Source organism: Cherax quadricarinatus, chromosome 3 (genome assembly GCF_038502225.1).
Source record: "Cherax quadricarinatus isolate ZL_2023a chromosome 3, ASM3850222v1, whole genome shotgun sequence".
Lineage (NCBI taxonomy): Eukaryota > Metazoa > Arthropoda > Malacostraca > Decapoda > Parastacidae > Cherax > Cherax quadricarinatus.
The window spans coordinates 20,898,502-20,923,562 of record NC_091294.1 but is presented as its reverse complement, the minus strand read 5'-3'; the positions used below and the strand labels follow the sequence as shown (position 1 = coordinate 20,923,562).

Genomic DNA, 25,061 nt, shown 5'->3' with positions numbered 1-25,061 from the left:
TGGAGACATGACTGATGAACAAAGAAAATGTTATTTTAGAGCCAGGAATGTCTGCATTGTTCATTCTTGACCTTATTTTGAAATTGTCATATTTTTTAGTTTTCGTGAAATTGGCCAAATTGCAAATTTCTGACCACATTATTAGGTAGTTGAAATCGGTAAATGGGCAGTTTCTTGTACTGAATCGATAGAAAAATGGAGTTCTAAAGAAATAACTATGAGTTTGGGCGACTGGAACAATGGAATTAGCCGAAAATAGGGCTCAAAGTGGGCGAAATCGCCGATTTGTAAACAGCGCTGAGGTCGCAAACTTCGCGAGAGCATAATTCTGTCAGTTTTCCATGAAATTTCGTTTTTTTGGTGTCATTACAATCGGGAAAAGATTCTCTATCATTTCATAAGAAAAAATTATTTTTTTTTTTTTTTAAATTTTGCGACACCAGGAGACACCTCAGGATTGGGGGTTGCGACAGTCAAAGAGTTAACCTCCCCAATAAAGTGATCAGAAAGTGGAAATTTGTCCAATTTCACACAACTTTCAAAACATTCCAGTTACAAATAGGGTCCATAATAAACAATGCAGGCATTCCTAGCACTAAAATAACATTTCCTCTGTTCATCAGTTACATCTTCAGCCATTACACATGAATTCCATTTTGATTTTTTATTCACAAACTTTTATTCACACCAAAAAAATAAGATTTACTCTTATGCAATATTGTAATAATTGTATAAATAATACCAGCGCATTCACGAACCCATATTAGACGCGCCAATTTAACATATATTGGATGCATGACGTGGTTTGTTTACTCTTGAGCATCGGCAAAAACTGAACATTTCCGCTAAATTGAGTTCAATTTCAAGCTATTTTCAGTCCTAAAACCAATCAAAATCATCTCTATTTCTGTAATATATCTTTCATTCTATTAAATGAGACCAAGAAACCATAAATACATCCATAAAAGCCATACAAAAATATACTACAGTCACTGTTTTAAACCAAAAACATAATTGCAGATTTTTTCCACATTATGCACTGCATGCTGCACATTTTTTTTTTATATGGGGCACACTTCCACAGACCCATTGCACTTATATCTAGGCCCAAATTTACTACTCTCAGATTATCTGACTGAGCTGAGGTCACTGCATAGAACTACGGCACTGACACTGGTCTCAAAGCCATATAACTGCAGCACGGACCCTGAAAGGATTAATTAACCCTTTCAGGGTCCAAGGCCCAAATCTGGAGTCACAAACCAGTGTCCAAGAATTTTCAAAAAAAAAAATTTGTTATTTTTTCTTATGAAATCGTAGAGAATCTTTTTGTGAAGGTAATAAAACAAAAAGTACGAAATTTGGTGGAAAATTTACGAAATTATGCTCTCGCGAATTTTGATGTGTCAGCGATATTTACGAATCGGCGATTTTGCCGACTTTGACTCCCATTATAGGCCAATTACATTATTCCAATCAACCAAATTCTTAGCTATTTCACTAGTATTACTTCTATTCTATCGATTGAGCACAAGAAATCGCCAAGTCAACTGTCTCAACTACAAAATAAAGTGATCGGAAATTGTTAATTTGGCCAATTTAACACAAAGTTCAAAATATTCCAATTTCAAAATAGGGTCCAGAATGAACAATGTAGGCATTCCTGGCACTAAACTAACATTTCCTCTGTTCATTAGTTATGTTTTGAGGCTTTACAAATAAATTCCATTTTGATTTTTTATTCACATAATGAATTTTTATTCACACCAAAAAATAGAAGATTTACTGTTATGCAATACTGTAATAATTGTATAAATATCATCACCATATTTGTGAATGTATATTAGACCCACCAGCTGACGTATATTAGACGTGTGAGGTCGTTTGTTTACTCTTGAATATCGGCAAAAATTTAACATTTCCGCTACTTTGAGCTCAGTTTCAAGCCATTTCCAATGCTAAAACCAATCAAAATCATCTCTATTTCTGTAATATGTCTTCCATTCTATCAAATGAGACCAAGAAATCGCAAATACATCTATAAAAAACATACGAAAAAACACTGCAAAGTTGCTGTTTTAATTGAAAAACCATGATTTCATTTTTTTTCTCTCATTATACACAGTGTGCTGCAGGATCTGTTTTATGTGGTGCACACATACCACATAGATGTATTCTCTCATATCTAGGCCCAAATGTACCACTCACAGTTTATCAGAGTGAGCTGAGCTCATGGCGTAGATCTACGGTTTGGACCCTGAACGTAAAGCCGTAGATCTACGGGACGGACCCTGAAAGGGTTAAATGCTGTAGTGAAAAAGTGACTAAAGTCAGTAGAGATGTTATGTTTAACCCTTTCAGGGTCCGTCCCGTAGATCTACGGCTTTATGTTCAGGGTCCAAACCGTAGATCTACGCCATGAGCTCAGCTCACTCTGATAAACTGTGAGTGGTACATTTGGGCCTAGATATGAGAGAATACATCTATGTGGTATGTGTGCACCACATAAAACAGATCCTGCAGCACACTGTGTATAATGAGAGAAAAAAAATTAAATCATGATTTTTCGATTAAAACAGCAACTTTGCAGTGTTTTTTCGTATGTTTTTTATAGTTGTATTTGCGATTTCTTGGTCTCATTTGATAGAATGGAAGACATATTACAGAAATAGAGATGATTTTGATTGGTTTTAGCACTGGAAATGGCTTGAAACTGAGCTCAAAGTAGCAGAAATGTTAAATTTTTGCCGATATTCAAGAGTAAACAAACGACCTCACACGTCTAATACATGTCAGCTGGTGGGTCTAATATACATTCACAAATATGGTGATGATATATATACAATTATTACAGTATTGCATAACAGTAAATCTTCTATTTTTTGGTGTGAATAAAAATTCATTATGTGAATAAAAAATTAAAATGGAATTTATTTGTAAAGCCTCAAAACATAACTAATGAACAGAGGAAATGTTAGTTTAGTGCCAGGAATGCCTACATTGTTCATTCTGGACCCTATTTTGAAATTGGAATATTTTGAACTTTGTGTTAAATTGGCCAAATTAACAATTTCCGATCACTTTATTTTGTAGTTGAAACAGTTGACTTGGCGATTTCTTGTGCTCAATCGATAGAATAGAAGTAATACTAGTGAAATAGCTAAGAATTTGGTTGATTGGAATAATGTAATTGGCCTAAAATGGGAGTCAAAGTCGGCAAAATCGCCGATTCGTAAATATCGCTGACACATCAAAATTTGCGAGAGCATAATTTCGTCAATTTTCCACCAAATTTCGTACTTTTTGTTTTATTACCTTCACAAAAAGATTCTCTACGATTTCATAAGAAAAAATAACAAATTTTTTTTTTGAAAATTCTTGGACACTGGTGCGTGACTCCAGATTTGGGCCTTGGACCCTGAAAGGGTTAAGAGTAATGTGTGGTGTAAATGTTAGACAGAGAAGTCAGAGGTTACCAAATATATAGTCAAGTGGGCTGAGGAGAGATTATTGAGGTGATTCAGATACAGTGGACCCTCGCCTAATGAACGCATCGCATAACGTTAAATCCGCCTAACGAAGCATTTGAGTGTAAAAATTTTGGCCCACTTAACAATAAAAAACTCGCCTAACGTGATTCCTCCCAAACCTGTCCATCCAGCCTGAGTGCCTCAGCTGCCTTGCCATCATTGTTTACAAGCCAGGGTGGAGGGTTGCATGCATACATTTGATACATTTTGTATTATTCCACTGTTTATTGTCCTTGTAACTGCTAAATAAGCCACCATGAGCCCAAAGAAAGCTTCTAGTGCCAGCCCTGTGGTAAAAAGGGTGAGAAATACTATCATACCGCAGTCAGGTGTTGCTGCACCACGGTGTGCTGTTGTTGCACCAATCTGCTGCACCACCATCAGCTGTTGCTGCACCATGGTCAGCTGCTGCTGCACCACAATCAGCTGTTGCTGCACCACCATCAGCTGTTGCTGCACCACCATCAGCTGTTGCTGGACCAGTCAGCTGTTGTTGGATCAGTCAGCTGTTGCTGCACCACGGTCAGCTGTTGCTGCACCACAGTCAGCTGTTGCTGGACCAGTCAGCTGTTGCTGGATCAGTCAGCTGCTGCTGCACCACAGTCAGCTGTTGCTGCACCACCATCAGCTGTACTACTCAAAGATGTGGAGAGAGTGTTGTTGGTGTGGCTTAACGTGAAACAATTACCGAGAAACGATTAACCCAAGAGGGTTAGATACCCAGGATAACCCAAGAAAGTTAGTGCATCATCGAGGACTGTAACTTATTTCCATTGGGGTCCTTAATCTTGTCTGCCAGGAGACCCACAACAGTCAACTAACACCCAGGTGAACAGGAAAAAATGCCTGGAACTAGTGCTCATATTGGTGAATTTAAGGCCAGCATAGGTTGGTTTGAGAGATTTAAGAATTGTAGTGGCATACACAGTGTGATAAGGCATGGCGAAGGTGAAAAATTCATCCCCCAACAAGTGTTCAATTGCGACAAAACAGGCCTGTTCTGGAAGAAAATGTCAAACAGGACCTACATTACTCAGGAGGAAAAGGCACTCCCAGGACACAAGCCTATGAAAGACAGGCTAACTCTCATGTTTTGTTGTAATGCTAGTAGGGATTGCAAAGTGAAGTCTTTACTGGTGTATCACTCTGAAAATCCCAGTGTTCAAGAAAAACAGTGTCTCATCACTCATCAGTACTCTTCAATAAAGGTAAGTGTCATTTTAACATTTATTTATGTAGTTATTGTGCATGTCTTATTGTTTTCTTTGTAGGGAAATTATTTCATAAAAAAAAAAAAAATTAACACTTTTGGCTGTCTGGAACAGATTAATTGGATTTCCATTATTTCTTATGGGGAAAATTAAGTCGGTTAACGATAATTTCGGCTAACAATGAGCTCTCAGGAACGGATTAATATCGTTAGGCGAGGGTCCACTGTATTTAGAAAATATGAGGCAAAATAATATGACCAAGTGGTTGTATGAATCTAGAATGGATGGATGGAGGAGTAGCTGTCACTGTAAAAAGGGATGGAGGGAAGAGGTAAAGGGGCTTTTGAATGCTAGGAACTAGAGTATTCAGCAAGCTTGTGTGAGTGTTAGACTGGATTGAGTAGAGACAAGTGGGTTTTATGGTTTGACATGCTCTTTGAATGTAAGCAAGATAACATATGCAAAGGAAAACTGATTAGTATGACTTCCTGTAGATGGGAAGTACAGTGCCTGCACTTTGAAGGAGAGGTGAAGATATTGCAGTTTGGAAGGTTATTTAAATTGTGATATCTGCACACTTCTGGCAAGACAGCTACTTAACCCTTTGAGGGTCTGTCCTATAGTTCTATGGCTCTGAAGTCAGGGTCCAAGCTATAGTACTATGACATGAGTGTAGTTCACTCACATAAGCTGTGACTGGTAAATCTGGTCCTAGATATGAGATAATGTAGCAGTGTGTTACGTGTGCACCATATAAAACAAATCCTGCAGCATGCAGTGCATAATGAGAAAAAAAAACCTGTGACAGTGTTTTTGGATTAAAACAGCAACTTTACAGTGTATTTTCGAATGTTTTTTACAGATGTATTCACAGTTTCTTGGGATGATTTTGAGATGATTTTGACTGGTTTTAGTACTGAATATGGCTTGAAACTGAGCTCAAAATAGCGGAAATGTTTAATATTTGCCGATGTTCAAGAGTAAACAAATAACATCACACATCCAACACATCAGCTGGTGTGTCTAATGTGTGCTCACGAATGTGCCGATATTATTTATACAATTATTACAATACTGTGCAACAATAAATCTTCTATTTTTTGGCGTGAATAAAAATTCTTTACGTGAATAAAAAATCAAAATGGAATTCATCTGTAAAGCCTGAAAATGTAACTAATAAACAGAGGAAATGTTATTTTAGTGCCAAGAATGCCTGCATTGTTTATTCTGGACCCTATTTTGAAATTGAAATATTTTGAACTGTGTGAAATTGGCCAAATTACCAATTTCCAAACACTTTATAGAATAGTTCAAATAGCTGATTGGGCAATTTTGTGTACTCAATCGATAAAACAGAAGTAATGCTAGTGAAATAGATAAGAATTTGGTTAACTGGAATAATGTAATCGACCTAAAATGGGAGTCAAAGTGGGCAAAATCACCAATGTGTAAATATCGCTGACAGCAAAATTCACGAGAGCATAATTTTGTCAATTTTCCATTTATTATTACCTTCAGAAAAAGATTCTCTACCATTTCATAAGCAACATAAAATTTTTTTTTGGAAATTCTTGGACCCTGTGGACAAGTTTCAGATTGGGGATCTGGAACCTGTAAGGGTTAATGCATGATGAATAGATTTTCCTTTTTAGGGGTCACTTTAACTAAAAAAAAAGGGGGGGAGGGGTAAAGAAACACCATCAGTTCAATGTTGAGAAAAATCTAAATATATGGTATAGTAGATTATATAAGCAGAACTCACATGAAGGATGATGCAAGAAGTGTCAAGGGATGACACATCCTCTACAAGTGCAATGTCTGGCTGCTCAACCTTCACACGTACAGTCATTATGTTGCTTGGACGTTCATCAACACTGGAGTCATTCTTTCAAAAAAATTAGAACATTAAAGTCCTCACAGGTTCATATTCCAAGCACAAAAAAGTATGGCAATGAATACAGCATGTTACAGTACTGGGATTATACCACATTACTGGGTTGCTAATCAAATACAGTGGAACCTTGACTTGTGAGTGTCCTAATATACGAGATTTTTGAGATACGAGCCATCAATCAGTCGATTTTTTGCTCCGAGTTATGAACCAACATCCAAGTTACGAGCCAGCTCCCCCCCTCAACGCAAAACCTGCACACCTCGCTTGTTTATCTATGATTTCATGCTTTAATTTCCTGGAAATCATCTACTTTTCTTCTCAGCAGTGTCCTTTACACTTACTTTCTTAGGAATCATGCTTAGAAAAAAAAATTGGCCAAATGGCTAAAAAAAAAAAAAAAAATTAGAAAAAAAAGAGAAGAAAAAAAAGAGAAGAAAAAAAGAGAAGAAAAAAAGAGAAGAAAAAAAGAGAAGAAAAAAAGAAAAAAAAGAAAAAAAGAAAGAAAAAGAGAAAGAAAAAAAGAAAAAAAAGAAAAAAAGAAAGAAAAAAAGAAAGAAAAAAAGAAAAGAAAAAGAAAGAAGAAAAAGAAAGAAGAAAAAGAAAGAAGAAAAAGAAAGAAAAAAGAAAAAAGAAAAAAAAAGAAAGAAGGAAGAAAGAAGAAAGAAGAAGGAAGAAAGAAAGAAGAAGGAAAAAGAAGGAAGAAGGAAAAAGAAGAAGGAAGAAGAAGAAGAAGAAGAAGAAGAAGAAGAAGAATTTATTATTATAATATAATAATAGTAATAATTAATAATAATAATGAGTGCACTTCACTTCCCTAAATTAATAATAATTATACCCTGAGTTTCGTACAGCTCCCAACTTGAACAATTATTTAAGTGTATTATTATAAGTGCTTTTGTAAGTGTATTTTCGGGGGTCTGAAAGGGACTAATCTAATTTACATTATGTATTCCTTATGGGAACAAATTCATTCGGTAACAGCACTCGAACAGCCTTCTGGAACGAATTATGGCCGAAACTCGGGGTACAACTGTATGTAGTAATATTAACAGTAATAATAATAATACATATACATAATACGTAATAGAAATTCAGAATGCTGCCACTAGATGGCGCAGCCAATGGCAAAACATCCGGTAAGGAGTCCACATGTTTACACTGCCATGGGAGCAGTTCTCTTGTGCATGTTTGCATTTTTTTTAGTCATTTGGCCAAATTTTTTTTTCTCTAACCATGGGTCCTATGAAAGTAAGTGCAAATGACAGTGCTGAGAAGAAAATGAGGATGATTTCCATGGAACTGAAGAAAATGTTTTCAGTTAAGTTCAGCAATCAAGCAAAACAAATTGCATCAGTTAAGTTCAGTGATTAACCCTTAAACTGTCCAAACGTAGATTTACATTTACATGTGTAGCGCTCCGACCTTATTTTTTTACATTTGAAAGCATGTAAAAAACGTACATCTACGTTCGGAGCTCTACGCACGTAAACGTAAATCTACATTTGGACAGTTTAAGGGTTAAACAAAAATTATATCAATTAAGTTCAGTGATGAAGTGTAGCAAGTTTGTAAAGTGATTAAGTGATAGAAAAAGGATGAAACACGGATGCTGATGCTGCTTCTGCTGCCATCATCACATGTCATATTATGGCCTATTTTATTCATTCTAGAGTATATATCACGTTTCTCTGTTTTTTATGTTGTTTATTATGTGATATTATATGAACTGTGATAGATAAGCCATAGAGCTGATATCAACATTATATTGAAATATTTTGTCCTGCCGCTGGGTCGGATTAATGGCATTTCAATTAATTTAAATGAAGAAAAGTGATTTGATGTACAAGCAAATTGAGTTACGAGCTAGGTTACAGAACGGATTAAGCTCATAAGTCAAGGTTCCACTGTACTAATATTAATACTGTATTATATTCACAAAAAGTAGTCAACCCATGAGGGTTCTTCAGTGATGCACTGCAAACATACATAAGAAGAAATGAGCATCAGATATGTAAAAAAAATTCTGGTTGAAAATTCCAGTATAAGAATACATCACTTGACTGGTGGGAAAGACTAAGAATACCTTCACAGAATATTTATTTTAAAAATTCAGTGCTTCAGGAATCATATTCTGGAACATGACATAATATTGTGCAAGACTTTTATGTAATAGAAAATATAATAACACATTAGCCAAACATGAGAGAGAAGAAAATAAAGGTAAACAAACCGGTAAGTTGATGTTATGTCTTGCCTGAATCAGGCAGTCACTCTCCAAGACAAAGCACAACACTAAATATAAACAGAAAACTGAACTCATCAAAAGAGGGTAAACTACAATTATTTCAGAGTAAAAAGCTATTTCAGAATCATTATTTTAAAGTCCAGGTTTAAGTTCGTTAATATATAACCTCTCTAAAATACTTACCTTTAAATACCTTTGAAGAATTTTGAGAGTTTCTCTACTCTTTGAGCCCAGCCATGGGCCAGGCTTGTCTGGTGCTTGCCTGGTCAACCAGGCTGTTGCTGTTGGAGAGCCACTGCCCTACATATCCATCATGGCCTGGTTGATCTGGCACCTGGTGAAGATACTCGTCCAGTTTCCTCTTGAAGGCTTCTACACTTGTTCCAGCAGTATTTCTGATATCTTCTGGTAAGATGTTGAATAGTCTGGGACCTCAGAGGTTGATAGTGTTCCCTTATTGTCCTCACTGCACCCCTGCTCCTCAATGGGTTTATTTTACACTTCCTCTTCTATCTCTTACTCCAATATGTTATGGCAGCGTGCAGATTTGGGATCAGGCCCTCGAGTACTTTCCAGGTATATATTAAAGACAAAGATGTTTATTTTGACAAATTACACAGTTGTACAGAGGAATGTAATAGTTGGGTGTACGTGCCAAAAGCCACTTTGTATGCAGAGCATTTCAGGCAAACATAGAGATTAACTTAAGATTAGTAATGCAATAATACATAGTTCATGTGGTAAACGATTTTGCATTTGTTCCAGCTCTGATATTTCTCCTGCTTTGAATGGGGCTGTCAGCACTGAGCAATATTCTAAGTGAGAGAGCACTAGTGATTTGATGTGTGACACCATCGGCATTATTTCCCTTGTTATGAAAGTTCTCAATACCCACCCCGATATCTTCCTGACTGTTGTGATCTTTGTCTTATGGTCTTTAAAAAAGAAAGGTCAGCTGACATAATTATTCCCAGCTTTTTTTTTTTTTTTTTTTTTTTTTTTTTCACAGGATTTGACAAGGTTAGGTGGGTGTATAAAGGACAAGGTTAACCATAGAATTGATGAAGGAAAAAAGTTATTGGTGCATTGAAATGAATATTAAAATGGTAGTGAGGTATCGGTGGAGACAAAAAACATAATCCATGGAGGCAAAGAAGGGAATGTGTGAGAGTATAGTGGTACCAACACTCTTATATGGGTGTGAAGCATAGGTTGTAAATGCTACAGCAAGAAAGAGGCTGGAGGCAGTGAAGATGTTGTGTCTAAGGGCAGTGTGTGGTGAAAACATTGGGCAAAGAATTCGTAGTGTAGAAATTAGGAGGTGTGGAATTACTAAAAGTATTATTCAGAGGGTTGAAGAGTTGTTGAGGTGGTTTGGTCATTTAGAGAGGATGGAGCAAATTAGGATGACTTAGAGGGTGTATAAATCTGTACACTAACCCACACAAAGAAGAGAGGAGCTTACAATGATGTTTCGGTCCGACTTGGACCATTCACAAAGTGCAGGTTATTTGTGCATTGTTCCAGTCACGGTATTGTGATTTTTTGCATAAATCTGTAGTAGAGGGGAGGAGGTACAAGGGTCATCCTAGGAAAGGATAGAGGAGGGGGTTAAAGAGGTTTTGTGTGCATGGGGCCTGAACATACAGCAGGCATTTGTAAGAGTGTTAGATAGGAGTGAATGGAGATTAATGGTTTTTGGGACCTGACAAACTGTTGGATGTGAGCAGGGTAATATTTTGTGAAGGTATTCAGGGAAACCGGTTAGCCAGACTTGAGTCCTGGAAAAGGGAAGTACAATGCCTGCACGTTAAAGGAGGGGTTTGGGATATTGGCAATTTGGAGGGACATCTGAACTGTTGTATCTGGGCACCTCTGCAAAGACAGTGATTAAGTATGAGTGATGGCCAGAGTGTTGAATGATGAAAGTTTTTTTTTTTTTCATTTGGAGTGGTTGGTATTTTTTTTTTTTAATAAATGTATGAAAGAGGAGAAGGTACCTAGGGATTGGCAGAGAGCATGTATAGTTCCTTTATATAAAGGGAAGGGGGACAAAAGAGACTGTAAAAATTATAGGGGAATAAGTTTACTGAGTATACCAAGAAAAGTGTACGGTAGGGTTATTATTGAAAGAATTAGGGGTAAGACAGAGTATGATCGTGGATGAGCAAGGAGGCTTTAGAGTGGATAGGGATGTGTAGATCAAGTGTTTACATTGAAGCATATATGTAAACAGTATTCAGATAAAGGTAGGGGAGTTTTCATTGCATTTATGGATTTAGAAAAGGCATATGAGAGAGTGGATAGGGGAGCAATATGGCAAGTGAGTATAAAATGAAAGCCTGTAATTGTTTTTCATGATGGTAGGATTGCTGGTGTCTTTTGTCTGTCTCATAAACATGCAAGATTTCAGGTATGTCTTGCTATTTCTACTTGCACTTAGGTCACACTACACATACATGTTCAAGCATATATATACACACCCCTCTGGGTTTTCTTCTATTTTCTTTCTAGTTCTTGTTCTTGTTTATTTTCTCTTATCTCCATGGGGAAGTGGAACAGAATTCTTCCTCCGTAAGCCATGCGTGTTGTAAGAGGCGACTAAAATGCCGGGAGCAAGGGGCTAGTAACCCCTTCTCCCATATAAATTACTAAATTTAAAAGAGAAACTTTCGTTTTTCTTTTTGGGCCACCCTGCCTTGGTGGGATACAGCAGGTGTGTTGAAAGAAAGAAAAAGGTTAAGGATCCCTAGCTTTACTGATAAGCTACATACAAGTTAAGAATTCCTAACTTTATCGACAAGCTAAGAGCTGTTACCTACATCAGCTCATTTGAAAGCATTCTGTTGTTATGAGACATACAAGTAGGGAACAGGATGAAGTTGGAGCCATCTGTGGGCCAGCATTTTCATTTGATCAACAGACTATCTCATTGACATCATAATGCTTTACGAATGTGTTCCAGATTCCAGACTCTGCTCAAATGACAGATCTATCCAGGATTGATCCAGGCAAGAGATGCAACATCTTGCGCTGTTCTCTACTCAGTCAAGAAGTTGCAGACGAGAGGGTGGCAGGCAAACCAAGAAAGTGGAGCTTACGGTGTGAGCGTACTTGTGCCTCATACAGAATCTTGCAACCCCTGCTGTCAAGCAGATGCGAGATACAGTGAAATACAGTGGACCCCCGCATAACGATGGCATCACATAGCGATTATTCCGCATACCGCTTACTTTAATCGCAAAATTTTTGCCGCGCATACCGATTAAAAACCCGCTCACCGATTTTCGTCCGAGACGCGTCCAATGTGCACCCTCAGCCAGCCTCACATGTGCCGCCCGTGCCATTGTTTACCAGCCAGCCTCCGCGGTAACATCCAAGCATACACTCAGAATATTTCGTATTATTACAGTGTTTTCGGTGCTGTTTCTGGAAAATAAGTGACCATGGGCCCCAAGAAAGCTTCTAGTGCCAACCGTACACCAATAAGGGTGAGAATTCCCATTGAAATGAAGAAAGAGATCATTGATAAGTACGAAAGTGGAGTGCGTATCGCCGACCTAGTCAAGTTGTACAAGAAACCCCAATCAACCATCGCTACTATTGTGGGCACCAGAAAGACAATCAAGGAAGCTGTTCTTGCCAAAGGTTTAACTGTGTTTTCGAAACAAAGATCGCAAGTGATGGAAGATGTTGAGAGACTCTTATTGGTGTGGATAAATGAAAAACAGCTAGCAGGAGATAGCGTCTCTCAAGCGATCATATGTGAAAAGGCTAGGAAGTTGCATGAGGATTTAATTAAAAAAATGCCTGCAACTAGTGATGATGTGAGTGAATTTAAGGCCAGCAAAGGTTGGTTTGAGAGATTTAAGAAGCGTAGTGGCATCCATAGTGTGATAAGGCATGGTGAGGCTGCCAGTTCGGACCACAAAGCGGCTGAAAAATATGTGCAGGAATTCAAGGAGTACATAGACAGTGAAGGACTGAAACCTGAACAAGTGTTTAATTGTGATGAAACAGGCCTGTTCTGGAAGAAAATGCCAAGCAGGACCTACATTACTCAGGAGGAAAAGGCACTCCCAGGACATAAGCCTATGAAAGACAGGCTTACTCTTCTCATGTGTGCCAATGCTACTAAAGATTGCAAAGTGAAGCCTTTATTAGTGTATCACTCAAACTCCCAGAGCGTTCAGGCAAAAGAATGTCCTCAAGGATAATTTGTGTGTGCTGTGGAGGGCAAACAGTAAGGCATGGGTCACTAGGGAATTTTTCTATAACTGGTTACACCATGCATTTGCCCCCAATGTGAAAGATTACCTAACTGAAAAGAAATTAGAACTTAAGTGCCTCCTGGTGTTAGACAATGCCCCTGGTCATCCTACAGACGTGGCAGAGCGACTTTATGGGGACATGAGCTTCATTAAGGTGAAGTTTTTGCCTCCTAATACCACTCCTCTCCTGCAGCCCATGGACCAGCAGGTTATTTCCAACTTCAAGAAACTGTACACAAAAGCTCTGTTTGAAAGGTGCTTTGTAGTGACCTCAGAAACTCAACTGACTCTAAGAGAGTTTTGGAGAGATCACTTTAATATCCTCAATTGTGTAAACCTTATAGGTAAGGCTTGGGAGGGAATGACTAAGAAGACCTTGAACTCTGCTTGGAAGAAACTGTGGCCAGAATGTGTAGACAAAAGGGATTTTGAAGGGTTTGAGGCTAACCCTGAGAGGATTATGCCAGTTGAGGAATCCATTGTGGCATTGGGAAAGTCATTGGGGTTGGAGGTTAGTGGGGAGGATGTGGAAGAGTTGGTGGAGGAGGACAATGAAGAACTAACCACTGATGAGCTGATAGATCAACTTCAAGAGCAAGAGGCCAGACCTGGGGAAACTGGTTCAGAGGAGGGGAGAGAGAAATTGAAGAAGTTGCCTACTACAAAGATTAAGGAAATCTGTGCAAAGTGGCTTGAAGTGCAAACCTTCATGGATGAAAATCACCCTCACACAGCTATTGCAAGCCGTGCTGGTGATTATTACACTGACAATGTTGTGAAACACTTTAGGCAAGTCATAAAGGAACGAGAGGTACAGGCCACTATGGACAGATATCTTGTGCGAAAGAAGTCCAGTGACTCTGAAGCTGGCCCTAGTGGCATTAAAAGAAGAAGGGAAGTAACCCCAGAAAAGGACTTGCTACCTCAAGTCCTAATGGAAGGGGATTCCCCTTCTAAACACTAACACTCTCTCTCCCCTCCTCCCATCCCATCAATCATCACCAGATCTTCAATAAAAGTAAGTGTCATGTAAGTGTGCATGCCTTTTTCAGTTTGTGTGTATTAAAATTAACATTTCATGTGGTAAAAAATTTTTTTTTTCATACTTTTGGGTGTCTTGCACGGATTAATTTGATTTCCATTATTTCTTATGGGGAAAATTCATTCACATAACGATTATTTCGCATAACAATTACCCCTCTTGCACGGATTAAAATCGTTAACCTGGGGTCCACTGTACTAAGTTTCCTGGCTGCCTTGTTTGCCTTGTTTAGCTTAAGTTCCATTTGGTGGCCCTCTTGAGTTTTGTATATAGTGTTCCTTTTGAGTTCTTCATTCTTTCCATACCTAAGCAGGTGGAACTTATCACCAGTGAACGTCATGTTGTTCTCCACTTCCCACTAGAAAATCATGCTTACGTCTTCCTGTAATTTTTAAGTGTCCTCATGCTTATTTTGTTGTCATCTGCAAATGATGATAAAAAAGTGTGCCAGGTGTTTTTATCTATGTCTGCTATGAGGATGAGAAACAGCAGAGGTGCCAGGACAATGCCCTGGGGCACTGAGCTTTTGACCTCGCTGATGCTTGATCTTGCACTGTTCACTACTACTTTTTGTGTTCTGCATGTTAGGAACCCACAAATCCATCTGCCTACCTTCCCTGTAATGTCTATGGCCCTCATTTTGTGCACTATAACTTCACGATCGCATTTGTCAAACGCTACACAAATAACCCGCACATAAAAGAGAAGCTTACGACGACGTTGCGGTCCGACTTGGACCATTGACAATGGTCCAAGTCGGACCAAAATGTCGTCGTAAGCTTCTCTCTTTTATGTGCGGGTTATTTGTGTATCGTTCCAGTCACGGTATTGTGCCTTTTTTGTTATTTGTCAAACGCCTTTGCAAAATCTGTGTAAATCACATCTGCGTCTTGGTCATCTTCCAATGCCTCCATAATTCTGTCATAACGGTTCAGCAGCTGTAACAGGCATGATCGTCCTGCTCTAAAACCATGCTGGTTCAGGTTATGCTGGTTGTACTGGTCCATGAAATTTGTAATCTGCCATCTCATCACTCTTTCGAATATTTTTATGCAAGAAGTTAGGGCTACTGGTCTGTAATTTTTAGCTAGTGCTCTACTACCTCCCTTAGGCAAAGGAGCTATGTCTGCACTCTTTAAGGCCTCCGGTATTTCACCTAGATCAATGTTCTTTCTCCAAAGAATGCCGAGAGCTCATGCTAATGGTACTTTACACTGCATAAATAGAACATTCCATGAATCTGGTCCAGGTGCTGAGTGAGTGGGCATGATGTCCATTTCTTTTTCGAAATCTACTGGATTTGTACTAATGTCAGTTACTTGGTTTGCATGGTCTTCCGGAGTGAAAAATATTTCTGATTTTCTACCTTGCTGTCATTTAGTGGGTTGCTGAACACCGACTCGTACTGTTCTTTCAGGAGTCCACTCATTTCCTGTTCACTGTCAGTATACAAATCTCCTCTCAATAGTGGTCCAATTCTACAGGTAATTCTTAGCATGGATTTTGCATAAGAATAGAAATATTTTGGGTTTCTTGCAATATCCTGTATAGCCCTTTGTACTTATTCTGTTGGGTATGCTCTAATTCAATGATGGGTATGCTCTAATTCAATGTTGGGTATGCTCTAATTCAATGATCACTCGCCTAAGCGTATCTTTCCTCTCCAGCAGCATTTTTATTTTATTATTAACACACTGGCAGATTCCCACCAAGGCAGGGTGGCCCGAAAAAGAAAAACTTTCACCATCATTCAGGCGGACCCCTACCCCGCCTTCCTTCCACTACAGACTGATACACTCTTTAAGTCACTCTGTTTCGCTCCATTCTCTCTACATGTTCGAACCACCTCAACAACCCTTCCTCAGCCCTCTGGACAACAGTTTTGGTAATCCCGCACCTCCTCCTAACTCCCAAACTACGAATTCTCTGCATTATATTCACACCACACATTGCCCTCAGACATGACATCTCCACTGCCTCCAGCCTTCTCCTCGCTGCAACATTCATCACCCATGCTTCACACCCATATAAGAGTGTTGGTTAAACTATACATGTACTCTCATACATTCCCCTCTTTGCCTCCAAGGACAAAGTTCTTTGTCTCCACAGACTCCTAAGTGCACCACTCATCCTTTTTCCCCTCATCAATTCTATGATTCACCTCATCTTTCATAGACCCATCTGCCGACACGTCCACTCCCAAATATCTGAATACATTCACCTCCTCCATACTCTCTCCCTCCAATCTGATATCCAATCTTTCATCACCTAATCTTTTTGTTATCCTCATTACCTTACTCTTTCCTGTATTCACTTTTAATTTTCTACTTTGGCACACCCTACCAAATTCATCCACCAATCTCTGCAGCTTCTCTTCAGAATCTCCCAAGAGCACAGTGTCATCAGCAAAGAGAAACTGTGACAACTCCCACTTTAGGTGTGATTCTTTATCTTTTAACTCCACGCCTCTTGCCAAGACCCTCGCATTTACTTCTCTTACAACCCCATCTATAAATATATTAAACAACCACTGTGACATCACACATCCTTGTCTAAGGCCTACTTTCACTGGAAAATAATTTCCCTCTTTCCTACATACTCTAACTTGAGCCTCGCTATCCTCGTAAAAACTCTTCACTGCTTTCAGTAACCTACCTCCTACACCATACACCTGCAACATCTGCCACATTGCCCCCCTATCCATCCTGTCATATGCCTTCTCCAAATCCATAAATGCCACAAAGACCTCTTTAGCCTTATCTAAATACTGTTCACTTATATGTTTCACTGTAAACACCTGGTCCACACATCCCCTACCTTTCCTAAAGCCTCCTTGTTCATCTGCTATCCTATTCTCAGTCTTACTCTTAATTCTTTCAATAATAACTCTACCATACACTTTACCAGGTATACTCAACAGACTTATCCCCCTATAATTTTTGCACTCCCTTCTGTCCCCTTTGCCTTTGTACAAAGGAACTATGCATGCTCTCTGCCAATCCCTAGGTACCTTACCCTCTTCCATACATTTATTAAATAATTGCATCAACCACTCCAAAACTATATCCCCACCCGCTTTTAACATTTCTATCTTTATCCCATCAATCCCGGCTGCCTTACCCCGTTTCATTTTACCTACTGCCTCAAGAACTTCCCCCACACTCACAACTGGCTCTTCCTCACTCCTACAAGATGTTATTCCTCCTTGTCCTATACACGAAATCACAGCTTCCCTATCTTCATCAACATTTAACAATTCCTCAAAATATTCCCTCCATCTTCCCAATACCTCTAACTCTCCATTTAATAACTCTCCTCTCCTATTTTTAACTGACTAATCCATTTGTTCTCTAGGCTTCCTTAACCCTTTGACTGTTTCAGGGCCCTCTCTCAAACTGTCATTCTATGTCGCCAAATATTCGAAAAAAAAAAATTATTTTTTCTTATGAAAATGTTAGGAATATTTTTACTAGTGTTTTAAGCCTAAAAAAAATTTTTTGCCATCAGTACTTACCGAGATATAGATCCGCAAAATTTGCAGAAATTGACGTGCGTACGGCAACAGTGGCGACTGCCGCCCACCCGGTATTCTTTTATTTACTCTAATTCAAAGGTTTCTTGCATTTTTCAATATTTTTCTTTTCCAGGTAACTTATGTGGCCTGTGAGACCAATGTAAGGTGCATTGTTCAAATATACACTCATTATTTACAACACAATAACAGAACAAACTTTATCACTATTAGTTTGTGTATACACTTTGTTTACACAAACAAACAATACAAAACAATGTTTATTACTATTGTTCCATAATATATATACATATGTACAGTCACTAACCACGTTCCTAGAACTGCTGCAGCTTGTGGAACTCTTTGAAACATGGGTATATGCAGAGGGGCACTTCACACTCCTCACACATAAAACGAGTATCTCTGCGTGTTTGTGGGCGTTTTGTGGTATGCATACATACATAACACCTCTTCTGAGCATTTTTCTTGGCAGTAGTAGGAGGCAGTTGTATGGGGTAGTGATCACCAGGCCTCATACGAGATGACGTCTGTGGGCGCTGGTCTATTGCAGGAGTTGCTCCTTGGTACTTTGCAATTATTTGTCTGATTACTGACAGGCAAAATTCACCATATTTTGGTGTTTTGTTGGTCTTCAACTTGTATATGTTATAAGCATTTAGCATAGAGATATCAACAAGATGGAAAAAAAGTTTGATATACCACTTATAACTCTTGCGTACACAGTCTGCAAACCCAATCTGCATGTCACATTTGTCCACTAAGCGCATATTGAGGTTGTAGTCCATGACAGCTGCAGGCTTTAGAATGGGTTCATTGGTCTCTCTGTTGTCCCTGCCACTGGGTACCATTTCGTTTGTGTGAACTGATGTCAACAATGTGACATCACGTTTGTCATGCCACCGAAATGCCATGATGTCATTGGCAGCAAAGGCTTGCACCTCACCTCTGCGAGTGCCAGCGTCGAACCTTGGCATATGTTTGCGATTACCACGCACTGTGCCACACACGTCTGTCAAGTTCACTCGCAAGAAATCACTGAGTAAGGGGCTTGTGTACCAGTTATCAGTAAATAACATATGCCCCTTACCAAGATATGGTTCCATCATTGTTCGAACCACATCACCAGAGATACCCAATAACTTCATGGTATCTCTCAAAGTATTACTGCCAGTGTACACAATAATATCTAAAACAAGACCACTTCTGCAATCACACAGTACAAATAGCTTTATACCAAAGCGTTTCCTCTTGCTTGGTATATATTGCTTGAATGAGAGTCTTCCTTTGAATAAAATCAAGGACTCATCAATAACAAGCTTCCTGAAGGGATAAAAATACATGCAGCACTTTTGTTTCAGGTACATAAACACATTTCTTATCTTATATAACCTGTCGCTTCTGTCAGGCCTGGTTTTGTCTGAAAAGTGTAACATACGTAACAGTATCAGGAAACGATTGACACCTATAATGTCACTAAAACCTGGAGTTGAAATCAGGCGATCTGTTGTCCAGTATGTGGTGACAGTGTGCTTATACACATGTGGCATAAGCATTATTGTGGCAAAAAACAGGTACATCTCTGCCACAGTTGTCTCCTTCCACTTGTGTAGCCGTGATTTTGGTGAGAGAATTGTATTTGCCATGGTGTAATCACAGTATGTATTTGTTTCCCTGACAATGATGTCCATCAGGGGTTCATCGAAAAATAACTCAAAGCAGTCCAGTTCACTGGCATTGTTCCCAAGTGGACAAGATAGCTTTATTCCACTTTGTGTTTCATCAAAGTCATGGGGACTGGGAACAAACTCGTCACCGTCCTGCCAATCCCAGATGCGGTCTGCTGGTGGGGTCTGGATATTGTACCGTGGTTGTGGCTGTGGTTGTGGCTGTGCAGGTTGTGGTGGTGCAGGTTGTGGCAGTGTGGGGTAGGGTGAGGCTGGTTGTTCTGCTGAGTCAGCCGCGTGGCTAGTAGCGTGGCCCGGTGATGGTGCCACATGGGCCGTGCCACCCTCACTATCACCACCACTGCCTCCTCCCTCACTGTCACCATTCATACCCATCGTTACAATATCGTCATCTTCACTATCAGGTCGTGGTGTTGGGCCACGGGATGTGCTCCCAGAGTTTCTCCTTCCCCTTGGAACAACATATGAAACACTACCAGACCGCATACTACGTCGTACATACTGGCGCTTCACTGGGGAATATTCACTCTCACTATCACTATCACTGCTATCATCAGGGTGTTGTACACGACCAAATAGTTTCCTCTTTCATCCTGGTAAAGGCGAACGTGAACGTGAACAAGCCAGCACAGCACCAGAGGTCGAAGGTTGTGGGTCACCTGGGTTTTCGTCACTATTTACGTTATCCTGGGCACTTTTTTCGGTAACACTCACTTGAAAACCCTTGAATTCACTGTCACTGACATTTTCATCGCTGTTAGAGCTATCACTTGGGAACAAAAGACCTCCAATCCGCCGAGGAGTGAGGAACTTCTTACCGAGAGGCATGGTGAAAATGGACTGACAACACGGCGTTCCCACAATGCACCGCTGGGTCCCAGATTTTTTCACAGGGTGCACACCGACCACTGAGACCCATTCTCTCCCGTGTAGGCCTACCAGGCCTTTGGCGCTCGATTTGAAGCCGCTAGAATTTGTGCGTATAAATACGTCAGAAACATTGGCTCGTAAGACGTATTTATACGTCGGAAACAGTCAAAGGGTTAACCCTTTCAGGGTCCAAGGCCAAAATCTGAAGTCACGCACCAGTGTCCAAGAAATTTTGAAAAAAAAAAAAAATTATTTTTTCTTACAGAATTAAAGAGCATATTTTTGTGAAGGTAATAAAACAAAAAAAATTAGAATCTGATCATTACTTACCGAGATACAGTGCCAAGAAGTTTATAGAAAATGATGTGGTGGCGGCAACATCGACGAATTCCACATACGCGTATTATATTATTTTGTTGTTTTAGTTGTTTTTTCTTTTCTTTTCCAATTTTTTTCTATTCCTACTAACATTTGGGGCCTGAGAGACCAATACTGTATATAATTGATATATATATACTCACTGTATTGAACACAATAACCGCACTAAAGTTATTATCATATTATTGTTTACCACTGTTGTTTATTACAATAAACATGCACAAATCTTGTATAATACTAATGTTCTATCATATATTTACATATTTACAATCACTGGACATGGTTTTAGAACTGCTGGAGCTTGTGGAACTCCTTGAAACAAGGCACCATGCACAGAGGCACCTTACATTCCTCACACATAAACCGAGTGTCTTTGCGTCTTTGTTGCCATCGTTTTGTTTGTGCACAGACAATGCATCTCTTCTGAGCAAATTTCTTTTGAGTTGAAGGAAGCTGTATTATGAAATGAACACCTTCTCTCCTCAAACGCTTGGGTATATTGTGATGAATTCGAGGACCATGTTGTATTGCAGGTGTTGTTACCTGGTACTTCATTATGAGTTGTCTGACAACAGACAAACAAAATTCACCATACGGTGGTCTGTTACCAGTCTTTATTTGGTACATATTATATGTATTCAGCATTGAAATGTCCATGAGATGGAAGAAAAGTTTCATGTACCACTTGTAACTCTTACGAACACAGTCAACAAAACCAATCTGCATGTCACACTTGTCAACCAAGCGCATGTTTTGTGTATAATCAATCACTGACACTGGTTTTCGAATACGTTCATTAGTCACTCTATCAACTTTGCCACTGTCTTGCATTTCATTACGGTGAATGGTTGTCAACAATGTGACATCTCGTTTGTCATGCCACCGTAATGCCATGATGTCATTGGCAGTAAACACCTGCACGTCATCACCACGAACACCTGCGTTGAGCCTGGGCATATGTTTACGATTAGAACGCACTGTGCCACACACATCTGTCTTGTTCACTCGCATGAAATCACTGAGTAATGGGCTTGTGTACCAGTTATCGGTATATAATGTATGGCCCTTACCAAGATAAGGTGCCATCATGTTTCTCACTACGTCACCTGAGATACCCAATAACATCTTGGTATCTTTCAATGTTTTACTACCCGTGTATACAACAATATCCAACACCAGGCCACTGTCACAATCACAGAGTACAAACAATTTTATACCAAAGCGGTTCCTCTTGCTCGGTATATACTGCTTGAATGACAGTCTACCTTTGAACAAAATCAAAGACTCGTCAATTACAAGATTCTTGAATGGATAAAAGTATATCCTGAACTTTTGTTTGAGATACATGAAAACATTTCTAATCTTGTATAACCTGTCACTTCTGTCAGGCCTGGTTTTGTCAGAGAAGTGCAACATACGTAACAGTAAGATAAACCTGTTCACTGGTATTATTTCACTGAAGGATGGGGTACAAATTAGCCGATCTGTGGACCAGTATGCTTTTATATTATGCTTATAGACGTGAGGCATAAGCATTATTGTTGCAAAAAGCAAATACATTTCTGCAACAGTCGTCTCTTTCCACCTGTGTAGTCTTGACTGTGGTGATAAGATCGTATTTGCCATGGTGTACTGAAAATACTTATTACTTTCCCTGACAATAATTTCCATCAATGGCTGGTCAAAGAATAATTCAAAGAATTCCATTTCATTGGCCATGGTTCCAAGGGGACAGGTAGGTAGAATTCCACTTTGAGAGTCATCAAAGTGGTGAGGGCTGGGAACAAAATTGGGATTTTGCTGCCAATCCCAGATACGGTTTGCTGGTGGATACTGGACATCATAGGCTGGTTGTACGGGTGGTTGTGGTTGTGGCGGGCTGGTGGGTGATGCTCCGCTTTGTCCTTGAACTGACGAGTCAGCAGCGTGGGTCCCCGCGTGGCACAGTGAGTCACGCATGGCGGTGCCACTACCACCACCAGCACCACTAACACCATCCACTGATGCCTGTGGCCCATCCATGCCAAGTGTAGCCACATCATCCTCACTATCACTACCTAAAACGGGTGTAGGGCCACGGGATGTACTCCGGGATGTACTCCGTCCCCTGGGCACAGCATAGGGTACACTACCCAAGCGCATGCGGCGGCGAACATACCGACGCTTCACTGGTGAATATGTTTCCTCACTATCACTACTCGAATGATCGTCGAGCGCAATAAAATCACAATCCACGTCAGAATCATCGTCATTACTGAAGTCAGATGCCAGGCCACGGGAAAATATTAGTTTTCTCTTACGTTTAGGAACACCCGACCGTGAGTCACGAGTGCCCACACCAGAGGTAGAAGGTCGAGGATCGTCGGGGTTTTCTGCACTATTATCGATATCCTGGTCATTATTTTCGGTCACTAACTTATCAAAGCCGTAGAATTCGTCTTCATTTCCACTTCCATCAGTGTCAGAACTATCAGACAGGAAGAGGAGAGTCCCAATTTTCCGGGGAGTGAGAGCTGACTTGCGACGAGGCATGGTGAACAAGGGTGACTGAGCCGGCATTCCCACAATGCTATGCAGGCGCCTAGATTTTTTGTTTATGGCGCACACCCACGGCGCAGACCCATTCTCTCATATGTAGGCCTATGAGCGCTTTCGCACTAAATTTGACGGCGCTAGAATTTTAGCGTAGATCTACGGTTTGGACACTCACCAAAAAGCCGTAGATCTACGGGACGGACCCTGAAAGGGTTATTAACTTGTTAATCTCACTCCAAAACTTTTTCTTATTTTCAACAAAATTTGTTGATAACATCTCACCCACTCTCTCATTTGCTCTCTTTTTGCATTGCTTCACCACTCTCTTAACCTCTCTCTTTTTCTCCATATACTCTTCTCTCCTTGCATCACTTCTACTTTGTAAAAACTTCTCATATACATGTACTAACTTTTTCTCCCTTACTGCTCTCTTTACATCATCATTCCACCAATCGCTCCTCTTCCCTCCTGCACCCACTTTCCTGTAACCACAAACTTGTGCTGAACACTAACACTACATTTTTAAACCTACCCCATACCTCTTCGACCCCATTGCCTATGCTCTCATTAGCCCATCTATCCTCCAATAGCTGTTTATATCTTCCCCTAACTGCCTCCTCTTTTAGTTTATAAACCTTCACCTCTCTCTTCCCTGATGCTTCTATTCTCCTTGTATCCCATCTACCTTTTACTCTCAGTGTAGCTACAACTAGAAAGTGATCTGATATATCTGTGGCCCCTCTATAAACATGTACATCCTGAAGTCTCCTCAACAGTCTTTTATCTACCAATACATAATCCAACAAACTACTGTCATTTCGCCCTACATCATATCTTGTATACTTATTTATCCTCTTTTTCTTAAAATATGTATGACCTATAACTAAACCCCTTTCTATACAAAGTTCAATCAAAGGGCTCCCATTATCATTTACACCTGGCACCCCAAACTTACCTACCACACCCTCTCTAAAAGTTTCTCCTACTTTAGCATTCAGGTCCCCTACCACAATTACTCTCTCACTTGGTTCAATGGCTCCTATACATTCACTTAACATCTCCCAAAATCTCTCTCTCTCCTCTACATTCCTCTCTTCTCCAGGTGCATACATGCTTATTATGACCCACTTTTCGCATCCAACCTTTACTTTAATCCACATAATTCTTGAATTTACACATTCATATTCTCTTTTCTCCTTCCATAACTGATCCTTCAATATTACTGCTACCCCTTCCTTTGCTCTAACTCTCTCAGATACTCCAGATTTAATCCCATTTATTTCCCCCCACCGAAACTCCCCTACCCCCTTCAGCTTTATTTCGCTCAGGGCCAGGACATCCAACTTCTTTTCATTCATAACATCAGCAATCATCTGTTTCTTGTCATCCGCACTACATCCACGCACATTCAAGCATCCCAGTTTTATAAAGTTTTTCTTCTTCTCTTTTTTAGTAAATGTCTACAGAAGAAGGGGTTACTAGCCCATTGCTCCCGGCATTTTAGTCGCCTCATACGACACGCATGGCTTATGGAGGAAAGATTCTTTTCCACTTCCCCATGGACAATAGAAGAAATAAAGAAGAACAAGAGCTACTTAGAAAAAGGAGAAAAACCTAGATGTATGTATATATATATATGTATATATGCATGTGCGTGTCTGTGAAATGTGACCAAAGTGTAAGTAGGAGTGGCAAGATATCCTTGTTATCTAGCATGTTTATGAGACAGAAAAAGGAACCAGCAATCCTACCATCATGCAAAACAGTTACAGGTTTCTGTTTCACAGTCATCTGGCAGGACGGTAGTACTTCCCTGGGTGGTTGCTGTCTACCAACCTACTACCTTCCCGCAGCATATTTGTATTTTT

General features: G+C 39.8%; 1 protein-coding gene across 2 annotated transcripts in view; it reads right to left on the bottom strand.

Moving 5' to 3' along the window:
- The window catches only part of LOC128706587 (intermembrane lipid transfer protein VPS13C-like), a 288,856-nt gene that overhangs the window by 17,852 nt on the left and 245,943 nt on the right, over positions 1 to 25,061 (bottom strand). For both annotated transcript variants that reach the window (XM_070090626.1, XM_070090633.1), the window contains one exon: positions 6,504 to 6,626. In XM_070090626.1, coding sequence (XP_069946727.1) covers positions 6,504 to 6,626 — 123 coding nt within the window. The remainder of the gene's footprint in view (positions 1 to 6,503; positions 6,627 to 25,061) is intronic.